General features: G+C 46.5%; 1 protein-coding gene across 1 annotated transcript; it reads left to right on the top strand.

Moving 5' to 3' along the window:
* Positions 1-1,106: 1,106 nt before the first annotated feature.
* PRDM14 (PR/SET domain 14) lies at positions 1,107-21,349 on the top strand. Its single transcript, XM_021942412.2, has 7 exons — positions 1,107-1,888; positions 2,551-2,604; positions 2,696-2,853; positions 4,573-4,843; positions 12,472-12,674; positions 16,257-16,358; positions 19,822-21,349. The coding sequence occupies exons 1-7, from the start codon at positions 1,189-1,191 to the stop codon at positions 20,047-20,049; spliced, it is 1,716 nt and encodes a 571-aa protein (XP_021798104.1). The 5' UTR covers positions 1,107-1,188; the 3' UTR covers positions 20,050-21,349.
* Positions 21,350-21,983: the final 634 nt, after the last annotated feature.

The following is a 21,983-nucleotide window of genomic DNA, read 5'->3' as shown; positions in this document are numbered from 1 at the left end:
CGTTCTGTCCTCTCCGGGGCTTTGAATACCAAGTTGCAGATCCCTGAAGTCGGAGGAGGCCAGGAGAGGGGCGCCTTTGGAGGATCGGGAGGAGACGGGCCGCTGCCTGTGTTGTGGCTGACCTCTTCTCCTGACCCCGTGTTCTTTAATTTCTGAGTCATGACCCTGCTTGGTTTTCTTATTGGGCTCATTGATCTCAAGACCCGCCGGCCCTAAAGGGGCTTCATTCTTCGGCCTCGGTGAACTTGCTGCCTGTCTATTAAAACGCCATCCTTTCCTGGCGGTGCGGGGGCGGGAGGACTGGCAGTCGCCGAGGCTCTCCGCTTCCACCTGGCCAGGGCTAGTCCACGCGGCTCCCGAGGGACGACCCCAGGCCCCAGTAGTCCTGGTAGAATGACTGGAGTTTCCGAGGGATCCGGGGAATGTGGCAGACGCTGCCCACAAGGGAAAAAGGGGTTCAGGCGGTGCATCCTAGGGCAGCCAAAAGTGGCGCGCCCCTCCCCTGCGGGCATCAGGACCGCCAGGACCCGCGGGGTCAGACCGCTGGGCCGGAGCAGGTCGCGGTGTCCCTGGATCTGCCCGGGGGCTCAGGGAGCGCGTCTCCATCTGCGCGGTGCGACCCAGGGTCCTCGGCTCTTCCCTCCCAGCTGAGGGCCCAGGAGCGCCTGGAGCTGTCGCTTGTTCCAGTGCCCTCCGACCGCCTGCGCTCGGCTCCCGGCCCAGCCCCGGGTTTGGGAGGGCCCCGCGGCTCCCTCAGACCCTACCAAAGAGTTTTGTAGGACAGAGGAGAAGGAAGGAGAGGGAACTTCAACGGGTTTTGCAGGAACCGGGTTGGGGGCGGAAAGCGGAGAGCGAGTGTGGGAAAGCGGCCGGGCTTGGGGAAGGGGTGCTTGGAGAGAGAAGGCGAAGGCAACACTAACCCGGAATTAAGAGTCGGACGAGATCCCGGCAGATTTCCGTTTGGGGCTTTTTTGTGTTTGCTTCTATTGCTGTTTTTCGTTTTGTCTTAATTGTGGGAGAGGGCTGGCGGGATCGCACTGGGGGCGTTTATACTGTTGCCTTGGATCTGGGGCTGGCTGGGGTGGAGGAGGCTGGCGGGGAGGCGCGGGTCGGACCCCGGGCAGCTCCCGCGCGGTGTCCTCAGCGGCGCCCGCTTTTCCGCAGAGCCGCCGAGCGTGCGGGCCCGGGATGGCTCTACCCCGGCCAGGTGAGGCCGCGACTCAGGACAAGGTGTGCTACCCGCCGGAGAGCAGCCCGCAGAACCTGGCCGCGTACTACACGCCTTTCCCGGCCTATGGACACTACAGAAATAGCCTGGCCACCGTGGAGGAAGACTTCCAACCTTTCCGGCAACTGGAGGCCGCCGCGTCTGCTGTCCCCTCCATGCCCCCCTTCGCCTTCCGGATGGCTCCTCCCTTGCTGAGCCCGGGTCTGGGCCTACAGAGGGAGTCTCTCTACGATCTACCCTGGTACAGCAAGCTGCCACCGTGGTACCCAATTCCCCACGTCCCCAGGGAAGTGCCGCCCTTCCTGAGCAGCAGCCACGAGTACACGGCTGCCAGCAGTGAAGATCTGGGCCACCAAATCGTTGGTGGCGACAACGAGAGTGGCCCGTGTTGTGGACCTGACACTTTAATTCCACCGCCCCCTGTGGATGCTTCTCTGTTACCTGAGGGGCTTAGGACCTCCCAGTTATTACCTTGCTCACCCAGCAAGCAGTCAGAGAATGGTCCCAAACCCTCCAACCAAGAAGGGAAGTCCCCTGCTCGGTTCCAGTTCACGGAGCAGGACCTGCACTTCGTTCTGTACGGGGTCACTCCCAGCCTGGATCACCCAGCCAGCCTGCACCATGCGATTTCAGGCCTCCTGGTCCCCACAGACAGCTCTGGTAAAGGGAGTTCACACCATTTGGGAGTCGAATTGGATGGGAATGCAGGCAGGATGGGGAAGAGGCGCTTCCAGGTGGAGCTGAGGCTGTAGAGGGCGGAAAGGGGGAGGTATTTCCATGAGAGCCAGGGCCGTCTAGGCTCACTTCTGAGGCCCTGCTTGCTTAACTGCATGACCAAGGTTGGTTTTAGTGAGAGCTAAGGACCAAGAGAGAAATGGTTCCTGCAGTGAACTCCCAGGTAGGTTCAGATTCTATGCTAACATGCAGTGACAGCCTTCAGCAGTTCACACCTAAGAGTCCTAGCTCAGCTAGCTACCCTGACCTTGACTTCCAACCTTTGGACTTCCAACCAGTCTTCTTTGACTAATCAAGCATTACCTATGATCCTCAAATTCTCTGAATTTGCCTAATGAGGTTAATTACATAATCTTCCATGAGGCTGTTCTGAGTCTCAAATGAGAAATTGTATATGGAATTGTATGCAGTGAAATCATATATGAACAGACCATATAAAATGAGCAGGGAAAAATAGAAACAACAAATAAACATCAAACTGGGATGATGGTTACTTCTAGGGAGTTAAGGAGGGAAACACCTTATAAAAGCACTTTATAATACATTTTTAATGAAAAATTGTTTTGTTTTAACCTGCCTTTTGCTAGGGTCTGATTCTCTTCCTCAAACTGTGGATAAAGACTCCCTTCAACTTCCAGAAGGTAGGCAGGACTCCTTGCATGGATTTCTTTCCCTGAACTAATGCCGAGTCAACTCTCCTCATTCTCTTTTCCTGCCTCTGCTTTCCCCTAGGTCTATGCCTCATGCAGACTGTGTTTGGTGAAGTCCCACATTTTGGTGTGTTCTGCAGCAGTTTTATTGCCAAAGGAGTCAGGTTTGGGCCTTTTCAAGGTAAAGTGGTCAACGCCAGTGAAGTGAAGACCTATGGAGACAATTCTGTGATGTGGGAGGTAAATCTGTTTCTGATGGGTCTGCTGCTGAAAATGGTGCAGGAGACTAGTGGGGGGAAATCTTGGCCTTTGCCTTTCTGGGAGAGTCCTGGTCAGAGAGAGAGGACATCCAGGGCAGATATCTGTGGTTTGTGTTGCCTGTAAAAGGAAGGAATGGCCAGCGTTTGCTCCATGAGGATAGCACCTCTGCATGAATTCTGTGTTTTGTGGGTGCCTTACGTCATTTTAGTCTGGAAGATTAACTATGGAATATACATTTAAAGAATCAATGCGTTGTATTATATATATAGACAAAACCAAATGCTTTAGATGTTATAGAGTGCTGAAAGTATGCTAAAGAGAATAAAAACAAGTTTTAAAATTCAATATTATTCACCTATAAAATTAGTCAAGGATTTTAAAAAAAACAACATACTCTTCAAGATCTAGTGATGATATATTAGGGATATGCTAGTGGACTGCATTTTATTACCTGCAGGAGAAAACCATTTGTCAGAATGTATCAGATACCTTAAAATGTTCAAAGTCCCTTGACCCTGAATTTCTACTTCTGGGAATATACTACAGGAAAACAATCTGAAATCGGGACTATGTGGAATATGTTAATCCCAGGGTTGTTTATAATAACAAAATGTTGGAGACAGTGAAATTACCAGCAGCAGAGAAAGAAATAATTTTTCGTGTTTTTTTTTTTCTTCTTCTTGAGACGGAGTCTTTGTCTGTTACCCAGGCTGGAATGCAGTGGCGTGATCTCAGTTCACTGCGACCTCTACCTCCTGGATTCAAGCAATTCTCCTGCCTCAGCCTCCCGAGTAGCTGGGATTACAGGCATGCGCCACCATGCCCAGCTAAGTTTTGTATTTTTAGTAGAGACGGCGTTTCACCATGTTGGCCAGGCTGGTCTCAAACTCCTGACCTCATGATCCGCCTGCTTTGGCCTCCCAAAGTGCTGGGGTTACAGGCGTGAGCCACCAAACCTGGCCTTGAAAGAAATAATTCATAGCTCCATTAATATGCGTGAAAACTAAGTGGGAGTAAAATATAAAACTATTCAGTTGTGTTTAAGTGGTAGAATTAAATACGACGTTTTTGTTTCACTTACCTCTGTTTATGAAATTAACATGCTCACTATAGGAATTTGGGAATCAAAAAAGTGATAATAGTAAGAATCTTTTAGAATATGTTTCATTAGGTAGGCTCAGTGGCTTACACCTATAATTCCAGCACTTTAGGAGGCCAAGGTGGGAGGATCAATTGAACCCAGGAGTTTGAGGCCAGCCTGGGGAACAGTGAGGCCCTGTCCCTACAAAAAATTTTTTAAAAATTTGCCAGGCGTGATGGTGCATGCCTTTAGTTCCAGCTACTCAGGGGGCTAAGGTGGGAGATCATTTGAGCCCAGGAATTCGAGGCTACTGTGAGCTGTGATTGAGCCACTGCACTCCAGTCTGGGCGACAGAGTAAGACTCTGTCTCTAAAAACAACAACAACAACAACAAAAACCCAATATGTGACATTACCTACAGAGATGTCCTTAAACTAACAAATCTACCTTGGCATAAGTAGATTTATAAACCACTTGTAATTACATAGAAATCGGAATGATAGAAGTTTATTTGGTGGACTCAAGTGTGATATTTAGGTTATAAGTATTAAAAAATTATTTTGTAGATTAGACCAAAAAAGAAGTACAATACAAACTTCATGTCTTATTTCATTTAGATATTTGAAGATGGTCATTTAAGCCACTTTATAGATGGAAAAGGAGGTACGGGGAATTGGATGTCCTATGTCAACTGTGCCCGCTTCCCCAAGGAGCAGAACCTAGTTGCCGTGCAGTGTCAAGGGCATATATTTTATGAGAGCTGCAAAGAGATCCATCAGAACCAAGAGCTCCTTGTGTGGTATGGAGACTGCTATGAGAAATTTCTGGACATTCCTGTGAGCCTTCAGGTCACAGAGCCGGGGAAGCAGCCATCTGGGCCCTCTGAAGGTGAGTGCACACCCTTACCTCGCCCAGTGAGGGCATTCCAGTAGAAGGACTGGGCTCTTTTCCACAAACCCTCCATGCGCAGCTCCTGCCTCCTAAAGGCTAATGCAGAGGACTAACCGAGAGTGTCTCTAAGCAGGAGGGCATTACCCAGGTGAAGGAAAGCATCCTCAGTTTCCCAAAGCTGCGGAAGCTACTCCTATTTATAAAGATACTTGCTCTTCTTCCCGACCTTCCACCCCAAGAGTAAAAGAAAATGTACTAAATGGACGTAACTTCTACCATGGGGGAGCCAGTTTCTGATTCATCTCTGCCCAGGCTAATGTAGCTGAAGTCAATTCACCAGAGCAGTGTTTTTCAAATGGTGGGTTGCAGAGTTGCATGTCTTAGTGGGGTGGGAAATCAATTTAGCGGTCGAGACCCACATTTAAAAAACAAAAAAAAGAATAAGTGTAGAGTGGAATAGAAAATATTGATGGGAATCACTTAAGAGTAAGGATTGTTTTGTGAAATTTCGATTTCACATGGGCATATGTGTGTATGCTGGGTGTCGAGTATAAAATACATTGCCTACAATGGGTCTCAGGCAAGTTTGAGAAATATTGAGCTGGACTCTCACTCTCAAACTTTAATGTGGGAATGAATACCCGGGGATCTTCATGATGCCGGTTCCCATTCAGGGTAGCGGCCCAGGATTTGGTATTTTTATCAACTTCCAGGGTGTGCTGCTGATCCTGGTCCCTGGACCACATTCCAGCAACAAGGGGCTAGGGAACCACCAGCCCACTCCAGGGGTGAGACTTTGGAATTTGCACATTAAATAAGCTCTCCAAGTGATTTCTAGATACACTAAAGTTTAGGAACTACTAATCTAGTAGGAGGTATATTATCTTGTATATACATTTATATACAAGATAAATGTATATTGCTGTAAATAAGAGAGAAGGCAGGCTGGATATGGTGGCTCACGCCTGTAATCTCAGCACTTTTGGAGGCCGAAGTGGGCAGATCACTTGAGGTCAGGACTTCAAGACCAGCCTGGCCAACATGGTAAAACCTCATCTCAGGCCGGGCACAGTGGCTCACGCCTGTAATCCCAGCACTTTGGGAGGCTGAGGCGGGCAGATCACCAGGTCAGGAGATCTGAGACCATCCTGGCTAACACGGTGAATGAAACCCCGTCCCTATTAAAAATACAAAAAATTAACCAGGTGTGGTGGCATGCACCTATAGTCCCAGTTACTTGGGAGGCTGAGGCAGTAGAATCACTTGAACCTGGAAGGCAGAGGTTGCGGTGTGCCAAGATCGCACCAGTGTACTCCAGCCTGGGCACCAGAGCAAGACTCTGTCTCAAACAAAAAACAAAAAACCTCTTCTCTACTAAAAATACGAAAATTAGCCAGGCATGGTGGCAGGCACCTGTAGTCCCAGCTACCGGGGAGGCTGAGCCAGGAGAATCATTTGAACCCAGGAGACAGAGGTTGTGGTGAGCCAAGATCATGCTACTGCACTCCAGCCTGGGCAACAGAGCAAGACTGTCTCAAAAAAAAAATAAAAAGAGAGAGAGAGAAGGCAAATTATTATGATATAATAAATGTGTAAGGAACAGGTTTTTTTAAAAAAAATTGGCCAGGCGTAGCGGCGCATGCCTGTAATCCCAGCACTTTAGGAGGCCAAGGCAGGTGAATCACCTGAGGTTGAGAGTTCAAGACCAGTCTGGCCAACATGGCGAAACCCTGTCTATACTAAAAGTACAAAAATTAGCCGGGCATGGTGGTGGGCGCCTGTAATCCCAGTTACTGAGGGAGGCTGAGGCAGGCGAATTGCTTGAACCTGGGAGGTGGAGGTTGCAGTGAGCTGAGATTGGACCATTGCACTCCAACCTGGGCAAGAAGAGCGAAATTCCGTCTCAAAAAAAGAAAAAAAAGAGTGAATTGCATCTGCATGCCTGTTTTCCTGCTAGACTGAGATGCTTAAGGGCAGGAAATAACCCTAAACACCTTAGTATCTCCTGCTTCTGGATCCCAGTGCGTACTGAGTGAGAGGAAGACATTAGAACTAAGTTGGAAAAAGCTGCTTACGAATGAGATGAAATAAGGCATGTGTAAGGCAGAGGGAGAGAGGGAAGGCAATCAGACTCAGGGAATAGTGAAGCAGAAGGCAGGGAAGTGTCCACCAGAAATCAGGGGATAAATAATGAGCAGTCATTATTTATCTAATGATAAATAATGGTCCCAATGATGAGGGGCTGTCAGAATTGTTTTGGTGAACTATCTTCCTACTCCCCCAGGTATCTTATCTCCATGCTGGGTTCTCCCTGCCACTGAACCATCATAAGCCCTCATTCTGTTGCTTGTTCTGATCACCTCTGATATCTGCATACAGGTTGAGTATCCTTTTTCTGAAACGCTTGGGACCAGAAGTGTTTTGGTGGGTGGTGTGGGTGTGGGAATGTAGGTAAAGATAGGAATGGAGGCAAAAATGGTTGGGATTCTCTATGATCTATGGAGCTCTAAGTTGTCTCGTACTTAGCACCAAACCAAGACCTGTTGGTCACTTCCCGAAATGTACCAACTCCTTTTGAAATAAAAGTCAACAGGCTGGGCATGGTGGCTCACACCTGTAACCCCAACACTTTGGGAGGCCAAGGTGCGTGGGTCACTTGAGGTCAGGAGTTCACGACCAGTCTGGCCAACATGGTGAAACCCCATCTCTACTAAAAATACAAAAAATTAGCTGGGTGTGGTGGCACATGCCTGTAATCCCAGCTACTCGGGAGGCTGAAACAGGAGAATCACTTGAACCTAGGAGGCAGAGGTTGCAGTGAGCTGAGATCGCACCACTGCACTCCAGCCTGGGCAACAAAGTGAGACCCCATCTCAAAAAAAAGAAAGAAAAGTGAGCAATGGATTTGAAAAAAGTACCTGCTTAATAACTGACAAGATGGTTATCATTATCCTTTTGAGAAATCATTATTATTTTTTGAGATAGGGTCTCACTCTGTCACCCAGGCTGGACAGAGCAAGACTCCGTCTCAAAATAAATAAATAAATAAATAAAGCAAAATATTGTGTAAAATTGCCTTCAGGTGGTCCAGGCGCGGTGGTTCATGCCTGTAATCCCAGCGCTTTGGGAAGCCGAGGCAGGCAGATCACCTGAGGTCATGAGTTTGAGACCAGCATGACCAACATTGTGAAACCCTATCTCTACTAAAAATAGAAAAAAATTAGCTGGGTGTGCTGGTGGATGCCTGTAATCTCAGCTACTCAGGAGCCTGAGGCAGGATAATCGCTTGAAACTGGGGGGCGGAGGATGCAGACAAAGCAAGACTCCATCTCAAAAAAAAACAATTACCTTCAGGCTATGTGTATGAAGTATGTATAAAACAAAACATAAATAGACTTTATATTTAGACTTTGGCTCCATCCCCAGGATACCTCATTATGTATATGAAATATTCCAAAGTTCGAAAAAATCCTGAAATCCAAAACACTTCTGGTCCCAAGCATTTCAGAAAAAGGATACTCATGCTATTAACTGGAATAGTATGCAGATATCAGAGGCAATCAGAGCAAGCAACAGAATGAAGGCTTATGATGGTTGAATGTGGGGGAAACCCAGCATGTAGAGAAGATACTTGTGTTACAGTTCTGAATCAAGTGATACCTGATGCTTACAGCATTGTTTTGAGGACATATATTTTGGACAATGGAGGGAAACTTGTAAACGACTTAATTTGTTGGGAATAATTATAAATGAATGCTAATTTGTTAATCTATTAATATGAATGGTTTGGTGTGATAAAAAGGAAAGAAAAATTAAAATTCCATTGCATTCTCAAATGAGTTTTTTTCCCCAAAGGCTTTTTGGCCAGGATTGGTGGTAGGTGGGAGCCTTCCCCTTTAAGGTCTTGAGTGGTGAGGGAAGGGTCTAGACTGTATGTGGGCGGGTTATTTGAATATGTAAGCATTCCCCTCTTGTGAGGGAGAGGGAATTTCTGTGTGTGTTTTGGGGTGTGGAGTGTGAAGAGATAGGGGGAGGGAGGATAGGGAACAAGATAAAATTAGGAAGGATAGGGAACAAGATGAAATTAGGTTTCAGTTCTGCTTAAGTGGTTGTTCTTAAGCGAACTCAGTACTGAAACTATTCTAAATTTTGGTGTGCTTTATTGCTTATGTTTGTAAAATTGCTGACCCTCTCTTCCCTTCCCACCCCAGGAAGCAGGAAGGACAGGTATTTCTGACCAATAAAAATTCTACCTCTGTGCCAAAAAAGTGCCCCGGCACGGGGATTCTGAGAGTATTAGCACCTCAATGAAAGTGATAGACAGAGCAGGGCAATGGATCGGCTTGGTATTGGTAGTTGCCTTCCTGGTTATTTACTTAATGAATAGTTTATTTCCTTAGCTACCTGTTAAATGTGCCTGGGATGTAGTTGTCAACTAACAAAGTCCCTGATGGACAGCTTCCCTGCTGTCCTGATGCTGAGAAGATTTCTATCTGCAGACTCTTGCATATAGACTCACTCTTGGCTGCTCTTCCTCCCTGGGGTCAAACAATGAAGTCTCAGTGGTGCATTCATAGTCAAAGCCACTTTATCCTCTGGAATCCAGAGTGTCCTCTGCAGGGATGCTTTTGTAGGTGGCCCCTGTTCTCTTGCCTTCCCCCAACACATAGACACCCCTGGATGTGGGACCTGCTTTGCTAGAGTCTAGCTACACCCTCTCTAACTTCTCTCCTCCTCCCTCCTCCATTGATAAAAACAGATTTACCTCTCTCAGTCTTACCTGCCATTCACTGATAGTATCACTCACATTGGTAAGACTCAGTAAGTATTAGAATTAAATTAGTCATCACAGTAACCCTGTGCATTAGGGAAGTCAAGATGCTTTCACCCTTACTCTATACACAAAGATTCTAGCTGTGGAATCTGCCACAAGTTTTGAGTAATGAAGTATAAACTAAGAAGGTCCCTCGAACTTCGTAGAATGGAACAGCACTGTGAAGCCTGGGAAGTCAGCTGCGGGTGTCCTGGTGACTGCCTGAGCTTGTAACTCAGGCTAATCTTAAAGGCACAAAGAGAAATAGGTTGGCCTCAGTGTATTAACCTTGTAACAAATGCTAGGCAGGAATGTGTTCAAGAGCTGCAGGGTTGCACTGCTCTTAAATGGGGCTAGTGGAAGGGTCTCTTCAACAGTACATTTCAAGGAACAAAAGGGAAAGAGAGCCTATAGGTTAAGATATTTAAGAGACATAGCAACCATATACAACATGTAGACTTTGTTTGAATCCTAATTTGAATGGACTGACCAGAAAGTAATTAAACAAATACATATGTGTGTATATAAGTACATATATGTTTCTATAAAAGAATAAGAGTTAATTGTTTAGGTATGACAGTGTGGCAACGACATTATGTTTATGCCTTTTTTTTTTTTTTTTTTTGAGACAAGATGTTGCTCTGTTGCCCAGGCTGGAGTGTAGTGGCTCAATCACTGCTCATTGCAGCCTCAACTAACTTCCCCAGGCTCAAGCAATCCTCCTGCCTCAGCCTCCTGGCAACTGGGACTAAAGGCGTGTACTATCATGCCCAGATAATTTTTATTATTTTTTTATAGAGATGAGATCTTACTATGTTGCCCAGGCTGGTCTCAAACTCCTGAGCTCAAGCGATCTGCCTGCTTCAGCTTCCCAAAGTGTTGGGATTACAGGCGTGAGCCACTGCACCTGGCACAATTATGCTTTTTTTTTTTTTTGTGATGGAGCTTTGCTCTTGTTACCCAGGCTGGAGTGCAGTGGTACAGTCTCAGCTCACTGCAACCTACGCCTCCCAGGTTCAAGTGATTCTCCTGCCTCAGCCTCCCAAGTAGCTGGGATTACAGGCATGCACCACCACGCCTGGCTAATTTTGTATTTTTAGTAGAGACGGAATTTCACCATGTTGACCAGGCTGGTTTTGAACCGTTGACCTCAGCCTCCCAAAGTGTTGGGATTACAGGTGTGAACCACTGTGCCCGGCCACAATTATGCTTTTTAAAAAAAGTCATCTTCTAAAGATTACAGTTAGATATTTTTGAGTCAAAGGATGAATTAGTATTAAAATAATCTACTATGGGGAGTGGTGATATAAATGAAAGCAAAATTAGTTATGAGTTGGTCAAAGCTTGGTGTTTGGCACTTGAGGGTTTATTACACTATTATTTTCATTTTGGTATATGTTTACATTTTTCTGGAGTAAAAAGGTTTTTAAAAATTATCTTGCTGGCCGGGTGCGGTGGCTCAAGCCTGTAATCCCAGCACTTTGGGAGGCCGAGACGGGCGGATCACGAGGTCAGGAGATCGAGACCATCCCAACATGGGCTAACATGGTGAAACCCCGTCTCCACTAAAAAATACAAAAAACTAGCCGGGCGAGGTGGCGGGCGCCTGTAGTCCCAGCTACTCGGGAGGCTGAGGCAGGAGAATGGCGTGAACCTGGGAGGCGGAGCTTGCAGTGAGCTGAGATTCAGCCACTGCACTCCAGCCTGGGCGACAGAGCGAGACTCCGTCTCAAAAAAAAAAAAAAAAAAAAAGAATTATCTTGCTGGCCGGACACGGTGACTCACGCCTGTAATCCCAGCCCTTTGGGAGGCCGAGGCGGGTGGATCACAAGGTCAAGAGATGGAGACCATCCTGGCCAACATGGTGAAACCCTACCTCTACTAAAAATACAAAAATTAGCCGAGTGTGGTGGCACGCCCCTGTAGTCCCAGCTACTTGGGAGGCTGAGGCAGGAGAATCACTTGTAGAGGTTGCAGTGAGCCAAGATCGCACCACTGCACTCCAGCCTGGGCAACGAAGCAAGACTCTGTCTCAAAAAAATAAAAATAGGCCGGGCGTGGTGGCTCAAGCCTGTAATCCCACACTTTGGGAGGCCAAGACGGGCGGATGATGAGGTCAGGAGATCGAGACCATCCTGGTTAACACGGTGAAACCCTGTCTCTACTAAAAAAAAATACAAAAAACTAGCCGGGCGAGGTGGTGGGCGCCTGTAGTCCCAGCTACTTGGGACGCTGAGGCCGGAGAATGGCGTGAACCCGGGAGGCGGCGCTTGCAGTGAGCTGAGATCTGGCCACTGCACTCCAGCCTGGGCAACAGAGCAAGACTCCGTCTCAAAAGAAAAAAAAAAAAAAAAAGATTATCTTGGCCAGGCACAGTGGCTCATGCATGTAATCCTAGCACTTTGGGAGGCCAAGGGAGGAGCATCACCTGAGGTCAGGAGTTTGAGACCAGCCTGGCCAACATGGTGAAACTCTGTTTCTACTAAAAATACAGAAATTAGCCAGGCATGGTGGCAGGCACCTGTGATCCCAGCTACTTGGGAGGCTGAGGCAGGAGAATCACTTGAACCTGGGAGGCAGAGGTTGCAGTGAGCCAAGATCGTGCCACTGCACTACAGACTGGGCAACAGAGCAAGATTCTGTCTCAAAAAAAAAAAAAGAAAATTCCTCTTTAAGTAGCCAAAAGAACTATTGGCTAAAAATAAATAAATAAATACATACATAAATACATAAACAAATAAATAAAATATTCTTTTGAAGGAACTAGGGAGGAAAGTAACTGAAGAGACATTGTGTTTGCTGTGTTTGACAGAGTCTGCAGAAGGCTACAGATGTGAAAGATGTGGGAAGGTATTTACCTACAAATATTACAGAGATAAGCACCTCAAGTACACCCCCTGTGTGGACAAGGGCGATAGGAAATTTCCCTGTTCTCTCTGCAAACGGTCCTTTGAGAAGCGGGACAGGCTTCGGATCCACATTCTTCATGTTCATGAGAAGCACCGGCCTCACAAGGTGAGTATTAGGAAGACACACGGCCCGCCATCACGTTCTCTCTCCCTTCCCAAGCTCCTGAACACGGGGAGTTGCCTTGTAGGTGCTAGCTGCATGGCTGTGCTGCCGACGGACACCCTCTGAAGGAGGAGAGGATAGTATTACCCAACAGGCATGCGTGAATAGGCACAGCGATACACACGTGTTAGGATGCATGTACCAGCAGAGGGAGGAACATGGAGGAAGGAGTGTCCACGGCCACCTGGACACGTGGATTATGAAAGATGCACAGAAGTGGCCTTGAGCCAAGTATAGGAGGACAAATGGGGTATCTAGTTTATACTGGTGGCAGGGTTAGTTGGGCAGGGAAAAAGGGTCGAGCCGTTCCAGGCAAGAAAGAATCTGGCATGTGCTCCTGGGGAAATGCACCTTGTTCCATATCTGTGCAAGTGTGTTGACGGGTATAGGTGAGGAGGAAGCGAAGGCATGGTGCTTCCAAAGAGCGGAAGGCCTCTACCGCAGGCCGAGGATTTTGTAAGACAGAAAAGCAGTAATGACATTAGGGAGCCATTCCAGATACCTGGATGCTCTGCTAGGCTTGGTGCAAAAAAGTACAAATATACCCTTAGGCTTAATTAAAAGGAGGACAAGGCTTGGGCACAGATGTATTCCCTTTTTTTTTTGAGACGGAGTCTCCTCTGTCGCCCAGGCTGGAGTGCAGTGGCGCGATCTCGGCTCACTGCAAGCTCCGCCTCCCGGGTTCACGCCATTCTCCTGCCTCAGCCTCCCGAGTAGCTGGGACTACAGGCGCCCGCCACCGCGCCCAGCTCATTTTTTGTATTTTTTTTTTTTTAGTAGAGACGGGGTTTCACCATGTTAACCAGGATGGTCTCCATCTCCTGATCTCCTGATCCTCCTGCCTCAGCCTCCCAAAGTGCTGGAATTACAGGTGTGAGCCACGGCGCCCGGCCAGGCATAGGACACAGATGGATTCTTGCTTAACTGTTGGCCTTGTCGGAACTACCTCAGGCAGCTACGATCTTGAGCCCATTTTCCTCTTTTGAAAATTGAGAGTAATCATCATAAAATTGTCCTTATTTCTTCCTTCCTTCCTAAGCTTCTGGAAAAGTCATGCTTAATTACTATATTATTTGTATATATAGTATATATAGTGTATATATACTATATATTTATTATACTATAAAATTTGAATACATTTACAATTATCATGTATTTGTGTAATTCTAAAAGGATTTTAAAATATCAGGATGGTGAAGGTATTTCTCGCTTATTAGACTGACAAAAGTGAAAACTATCCAGTATTCTGATAGTGAAAAGTTTGAGACTGCATGTTCATCAACACAAAACTAATTATATAAATGATGGCTTACTGGCCAGGCGCAGCGGCTCACGTCTGTAATCTCAGCACTTTGGGAGGCCAAGTTGGGCAGATCACCCGAGGTCAGGAGTTCGAGACCAGCCTGGCCAACATGGTGAAACCCCGTCTCTACTAAAAATATAAAAACATTAGCCGGGTGTGGTGGCGAGCACCTGTAGTCCCAGCTACTCTAGAGGCTGAGGCAGGAGAATTGCTTGAACCCTAGAGGCAGAGGTTGCAGTGAGCGGAGACTATCGTTGCATTCCAGTCTGGGTGGCAAGAGTGAGACTCCATCTCAAAAAAAAAAAATTTGTCTTATCAAGCAAAAACCAGATTACGGAAGATGTATAGAATGCTCGCTCTCTTTGAAATTAGAGGACTGTCGACCAGGAGGTCAGTAGATGACAGGACTGATGAGGAAGCTGGTGATAGTGAGATGATAGCTTACTCTTCAACAGATGAGGTGCTCTTACAGTAGAGTGGAGAACAATTTTTTTTTTTTTTTGAGACAGTCTCGCTCTGTTGCCCAGGCTGGAGTACAATGGCATGATCTCAGTTCACTGCAACCTCCACCTCCTAGGTTCAAACAATCCCCCCACCTCAGCCTCCCAAGTAGCTGAGCTGAGGCTATAAGTACGCGCCACCATGCTCAGCTAATTTTTTGTATTTTTTGTAGAGATGGGCACTTGGTGCACACCTGTGGTCCCAGCCACTCGAGAGGCTGAGATGCCAGAATTGCTGAAACCTAGGAGGCGGAGGTTGCGGTGGGCTGAGATCGTGCTATGGCACTCCAGCCTGGGCAACAGAGTGAGGCTCTGCCTCAAAAATATAAAGAAATAAATAAATAAATAAAAAGATCTGCTCTCTCCTCTGCGCCTAAGCATGCCTGGAAAGAGGATGTGAAAGCTCGGAAACCTTTCTCAGAGGAAAATAGTTTTTTCTCTTTAGTAAACGTAATTTCCTTAAAAGTGATGTCAAAACCAAAGGCCTTCTGCTTTATCCCTGGCAACCCCTCCGGTGCTTGCACCTCTCTCGTAGTTTACTTCACCTGGTGTGAAATTCCTGAGACAGTTTCCAGAGGAGTTGCCAAGGTCAAGACTTTGGAGAAACAACATTAATTATTCACAGCGTGTGTACAAAATATTAACCTCTTCATGAAAGTTCAACATGTCTCAGATCATCTGCTACTGTGCCTTGCCATGGAGGCTTACATGTTCATTGCCACCCCTCCTTGACTTCTAGCTCCTGGTTTCTAGCAGTGTGGAGCACATAGTAGGTACTCTGTAAATCATAGATAATTGTTGAGTTAATTGTACAGTGCTTGTAGTTGACTCACAGCGCTGTGAGGAAGGCAGAGCAGGTATTTTGCCCATGAGCAAGATCGGAAAACTAAGATTCCAAATTTAACTGATGTGCTGTAGTCACGCAGCTACCTGTTGAGAGAGCAGGACTAATTCAGGCCTCTGCCATACACCACAAACTTGTTCAGCTCCCACATTCCACATCTGAAGCAAGAGTTCTCTCAGGTCGGGTGCCGTGGCTCACGGCTATAATCCTAGCACTTTGGGAGGCCAAGGCAGAAGGATCTATTAGAGTTCAAGACAAGGCTGGGCAACATAGTGAGACTTCATCTCTGCAAAAAAAAATTTTTTAAGTTAGCTGGGCTGGGCGCGGTGGCTCACGCCTGTAATCCTAGCACTTTGGGAGGCCGAGGCAGGCGGATCACAAGGTCAAGAGATGGAGACCATCCTGGCTAACACCGTGACACCCCATCTCTACTAAAAATACAAAAAATTAGCCGGGTGTGGTGGCACACGTCTGTAGTCCCAGCTACTCAGGAGGCTGAGGCAGGAAAATGGCGTGAACCCGGGAGGTGGAGCTTGCAGTGAGCCGAGATCGTGCCACTGCACTCCAGCCTGGATGACAGAGCGAGACTCCATCTCAAAAAAAAAAGTTAGCTGGCTTAGTGGCGCCCACCTATAGTCCCAGTTACTCAGGAGGCTGAGGTGGGAGGATTGCTTGAGCCTGGGAGTTCCAGGCTGCAGCGAGCTGTGATTGTGCCACTGCAGTCCAGCCTGGGTAACAAATTGTGATCCTGTCTCAAAAAAAATAATAATAATTTTTTTTGAAAAAGAGTTCTTCTCTAACCCCAGGTAAATGCAAGATTGAAATGGACTTGTTAGAGGAAGGTGTGATTTCAACTATATTTTTCTTTTTCACCTCAGTGTTCTACATGTGGGAAATGTTTCTCTCAGTCTTCCAGCCTTAACAAACACATGCGAGTCCACTCTGGAGACAGACCATACCAGTGTGTGTATTGTACTAAGGTAAATGGAACCTCTTACTAAGGGATGTGTCCTGAGCTCTGCTTGGGTGTCTATGTATAAGAACTTGAAACAAAGCCTGGCTTAATGAGTTCTTGGTAAATGTTAGTCAAGTATCAGCACAGTCCTCATTTCCACCCCTAAATATGCTCGACTTTGCTAAAGATGGTCAAATATAACCAACCTCCTATTGCCAAGCTGGCATTTAGGGTACATGTAGTAAAATACATTCCAAATTTATGGAGACCTGATGACCTATTACATAGTATTTAAAAGCACTAGCCAGGTGTGGTGGCTCACGCTTATAATCAAATTTTCCGTGCATTGGTGGCTCATGCCTGTAGTCCCAGCTACTTGGGAGGCTGAGGCTGGAGAATTGCTTGAGCCCAGGAAGTGGAGGTTGCAGTGAGCCGAGATTGCACCACTGCACACTCCAGCTTGGGTGACAGAATGAGACACTCTCTCTCTCAAAAAAAACAAGGGGCTGGGGGGCGGTGGCTCAAGCCTGAAATCCTAGCATTTTGGGAGGCCGAGTCGGGCAGGCGGCTTGAGATAGGGAGTTCGAGACCATTCTGGCTAACATGGCAAAACCCCATCTCTACTAAAAATACAAAACTTAGCTGGGCATGGTGGCACATGCCTGTAATCCCAGCTACTTGGGAGGCTGAGGCAGGAGAATCACTTGAACCCGAAGGTAGAGGTTGCAGTGAGCCAAGATCATGCTACTGCACTCCAGCCTTAGTGACAGAGTGAAACACCATCTAAAAAAAAAAAAAAAACAACTCACTATTTCGTAGTATTTAAGAGCACAAACTTGGCCAAGTTTCAAGTCCTGCCTCTGGTGCTTACCTAGCTGTGCCACCCTGAGCAAATCCATGAACTCCTGCTAGTTTCCACATTGATCAACTGGGGAGATTAGTCTTTACCAAGTTGTTGGATAACATCAGTAAAATATATGAAACTCTTGTAACAGTGCCTGGCACAACATAAAAAGTAGTACTGGAATGTTAACTGATACTATTACTACTTTAATCTGTGAAGGATGCTACTGATGTAATTTTCTATAGGAGCATTGCAGAAGCGGCATCTAGTCTATGTTACACAGAATACAGAGTTGTAAAAACAAATGAGTCATGTGGTTAGACGTTGCTGTAATAGAAACAATAGGTTGACCACACTTTAGACATATTACACCAAAATAGCTCTGTGCTGTCCAATGTGCAGTTAGCGGTTAATCATATGTGGCTATTTCAATTAGTAAAGACGAAGTAAAGTTGAGAAATTCAGTTCCTAGGTTGCATTAGCCACATTTTACGTGCTCAGTGGCTCCATGTGGCTAGTGATTCCCAAGCTGGACAGCGTGGGTTCAGAATATTCTCATTATTGCAGAAAGTCCTGTTGGAAAGCACTGGTATAGCTTATGTTTCTGTCACTGAGTCATTTACTTTTTACAGTAAAGCCGCAAAAGAAGTAGAGGCTGTCCTACAGCTACTTCTAAGCCTCTCAAAATGAATAAAAACATGAGTCTACCAGATTAGGGCAACTAATACCTCCAAAGTGTGTGTCAATAGAATGAAAATAATTGGCATAGAAAAACACCGCTGAGCCGGGCACAGTGGCTTACACCTTTAATTCCAGCAATTTGGGAGGCCAAGGTGGATGGATCACCCTGAGGTCAGGAGTTTGAAACCAGCCAACATGGAGAAATACCATCTCTACTAAAAATACAAAAATTAAGCTGGGCATGGTGGTGCACCTATAATTCCAGCTACTTGGGAGGCTGAGGCACTACAATCGCTTGAACCTGGGAGGTGGAGGTTGCAGTGAGCCGAGATCGCGCCACTGCACTCCGACATGGGTGATGGAGTGAGATTCTGTCTCAAAACAAACAGACAAACAAATAAAACAAACCTACAAACCATCTCAAAAAGTTTAAATTAAAAAGAAGAAGAAGAAGAAGAAAACCAGTAAAGCACTGACTTACGCAAAGACACTGGCCGATATTAGCTTCTGGTCGATATTAGCTTCTCCTTCTGTAATGAGGGTTGTCCTGAAGTATGATCCTAGGACCCACATCAGAATTACTTGTTTAAATGCAGGCTCCTGGGTCTCATGTCAGGTTTTTGGGGTCACACTCTCTTAGGTAGGGTTGGCAATCTGCTTTTTTTTTTGAGAGGCAGTCTGGCTCTGTCGCCGCTGGAATACGATGACCCGGGATCTCAGCTTACTGCAAGCTCACGCCTCCATTCATACCGTCTCAGCCTCAGCCTCGGTGCTCAAGTTCTGGCATGCATACCTAAGCCAAAACTGGTTTTTGTATTTTTAGTGAACAAGTTCACCGTGTTAGCCAGGATGGTCTCATCTCCTGACCTCGTGATCCACCGATACCTCCCAATGCTGGAGAATTGACGAGCCTGATGGCAATCTTTGCAGAGAGAGTCTTTGCTTTGTTACCCAGGCTGGAGTGCGGTATTGCCATCATAACTCTGCAGCCTCGACCTCGACTCGAGACTCCACCTCAGCTTTCAAGTAGCTGGGACCGGGTGCATGCCACCATGCCTAGGTAATTTTAGTTTTTTTTTTTTGAGTCTCGCTCTGTCCCCACCCAGGCTGGAGTGCAGTGGCGATCTGCGGCTCACTGCAAACTCCACCTCCTGGGTTCCACCACCATTCTCCTGTCTCAGCCTCCTGGTAGCTGGGACTGGCCGCCACTGCGCCCGGCCAGCCTCTGTATTTTAGTAGAGATGGGGTTTCACAGTGGTCTCCATCACTGCAGACCTTGTAGGTCCAGCCGTCTCAGCCTCCCAAAGTGCTGGGATTACAGGCGTGAGCCACCCAGCAACTAATTTTTTACTTTTGAGGTAGTCTTGCTATGTTGCCCAGGCTGGCAATCTGCTTTTTTTTAAATACAGGGTCTCACTCTGTGTTACCCATGCTAATTACAGTGGCTCAATAACTGCTCACTGCAACCTCCGCCTCCTGGGTTCAAGAAATTCTCCCATCTCAGCCTCCCAAGTAGCTGGGATTACAAGTGCATGCTACCATGCTCGACTAATTTTTGTATTTTTAGTAGAGATGGGGTTTCATCATGTTGGCCAGACTGGTCTCGAACTCCTGACCTCAGGTGATCTACCCACCTTGGCCTCCCAAAGTTTTGGGATTACAAGCATGAACCACTGCACCCAGCCAGCAATCTGCTTTTTTAAAAACTGGACCTCCAGATAATCTATCCACTGAAGAACCACTGTTCTAACATCCAGTGCTTCTCAAAACCAGCCAGAAGGACACGTCAGTGGAGTCCTTTCTGATTAAGGCTACTGCTGATGACCAGAAGTGCTCTTTGTCCTTAAAACTCAAGGTTTGTCTGTAAGGATGAGCAACAATGAAATTGACGCCTTAGTTTAATTGGTTGTCCAGCTCATGGAAGTTGACTTTTTCTTGTACTCTGTGTTTCTGTTCTCTGCAGAGGTTCACTGCCTCCAGCATACTCCGCACACACATCAGGCAGCACTCTGGGGAGAAGCCCTTCAAATGCAAGTACTGTGGTAAATCTTTTGCATCCCATGCTGCCCATGACAGCCATGTCCGGCGTTCACACAAGGAGGATGAAGGCTGCTCATGCAGCATCTGTGGGAAAATCTTCTCAGATCAAGAAACATTCTACTCCCACATGAAGTTTCATGAAGACTACTAGCCCTGCCAGGCACAATGACTCATGCCTGTAATCCCAGCACTTTGGGAGGCCGAGGCAGGTGGATCACTCAAGTCCAGGAGTTTGAGACCAGCCTGGGCAACATGGTGAAACCCCATCTCTACCAAAAAAATACAAAAATCAGCCGGGGGTGGTGGCACATGCCTGTGATCCCAGCTACTCAGGAGGTTGAGGTGGGAGGATGGTTTGAGCACAGGAGACGGAGGTTGCTGTGAGCTGAGATCGCCCCACTGCTTTTCAGCCTAGGTGACAGAACCAGACCCTGACTCAAAAAAAACAAAAACAAACAAACAAAAAACCCCAAAAACGACTAGCCCTCAGAGTGTGGAGACAATGTAAAAACAAGGAATTCAGATTCTATTTCCTTTTATGGGTTATAGAAGTCCCTGCAGTTGGCCGGGTGGCTCACGCCTGTAATCCCAGCACTTTGGGAGGCCCAGATGGGCAGATGAGCTGAGGTCAGCAGTTCAAGACCAGCCTGGCCAACATGGTGAAACCCCATCTCTACTAAAAATACACAAATTAGCCTGGTGTGGTGGCGCATGCCTGTAATACCAGCTACTTGGGAGGGGAATTGCTTGAACCCAGAGGCGGAGGTTGCAAGAAAAAGGTAGATTTTTCTCTACTCTTTGCCTTGGGCCTCCAGTTATACTATGTGGTCATCATGTATTATATTTCTTTATAGAAAAGATTCTTTTATATATATAAAGAGACAGAGAGACAGGTCCCAACATGTTACCCAGGCTGGTCTCAGACTCCTGGGCTCAACTGATCCTCTCGCTTCGGCCTCCCAAAGTGCTGGGATTATAGGTGTCAGCCACTGCATCAGGCCTAGAACAAATTCTCTAAAAATTCACTTATCATACTGTGCACTTGGCAGAAACAAAAACAAACAAAAACCCCACTAAATACATAAATGAATAAATATTAATTTAAAGCCAGGTGTGGTGGCAAACACCTGTAGTCCCAGTTGCTTAGATCCCTTGAGCTCAGGAGTTTGAGGCTGTAGTGCTCTGTGATCACACTTGTGAATAGCCAGTGCACTCTAGCCTGGAAACAGCAAGATTCCCACCTCTAAAATATACATAAATAAATTAAATACAAATAAAAATTTGGCTGGGCACAGTGGCTCATGGCTGTAATCCCAGCACTTTGGGAGGCTAAAGTGGGCAGATTGGTTCAGCCCGGGAGTTCCAGACGAGCTTGGGCAACATGGTGAAACCCTGTCCCTCAAAAAAAAAACAAACAAAAAAAAGACTAGCCAGGTATGGTGGCACATGCCTGTAGTCCCAGTTACTCAGGACACTGAGGTGGAAGGATCAGTTGAGCCTGGGAGGTCGAGGCTGCAGTGAGCCGTGACGGTGCACAACCTGGGTGATAGAACGAGACCCTGTCTCAAATAAATAAATACAAATAAATAAGAACTCATTCGAGTCAGAGCTTCATTAGTATTGTAACTATCTTCAGTCATGAATTAATATTCCATCTTTATCTTGATTAATTTTAAACACTTTGTTCCCACCCCTCCCCCACTACATGACAAATGCCAGTTAATGTGTTTAGCTCCAAAGTTACTTGGAGGGCACAGAAGTTATTTGTCCCACCATCTGTGATGTTAAGTAATTGGGGAAGAAATATGATAAGCAAATGAAGATAGGCTAAAAAAAGATACCGATATTGCTCTAGGTTTAAACCTGATTTCATTACTGACGAATAGACAGTATGAAATAGGATATTTTGGGGGGTTTTTCTAATTAGCTAGTTCTTGCTAATACAGGGTGCAGAGCACACACAAACACACAGAGGCTCACTGAAAAGAAAAATGTGCTCTACATGGTATCCTACAGCTGAGGCAAGTGTTCGGGGAATGGGTTTCTCTAACGTGCACAGAGACATCAGACTCAACTCATATGTGG

The sequence above is a fragment of the Papio anubis genome, chromosome 8 (assembly GCF_008728515.1).
Source record: "Papio anubis isolate 15944 chromosome 8, Panubis1.0, whole genome shotgun sequence".
Lineage (NCBI taxonomy): Eukaryota > Metazoa > Chordata > Mammalia > Primates > Cercopithecidae > Papio > Papio anubis.
Note: the sequence above shows the minus strand (reverse complement) of the source record. Positions and strands in the feature narration are given on the sequence as shown.

Bases quoted from the DNA above. Each gene is read 5' to 3' on its own strand.
- PRDM14 (XM_021942412.2), top strand. From the start codon at position 1,189: ATGGCTCTACCCCGGCCAGGTGAGGCCGCGACTCAGGACAAGGTGTGC. The intron at 4,844-12,471 runs GTGAGTGCACAC...TGTGTTTGACAG, and splicing joins GCCATCTGGGCCCTCTGAAG to AGTCTGCAGAAGGCTACAGA. The intron at 16,359-19,821 runs GTAAATGGAACC...TGTTCTCTGCAG, and splicing joins AGTGTGTGTATTGTACTAAG to AGGTTCACTGCCTCCAGCAT.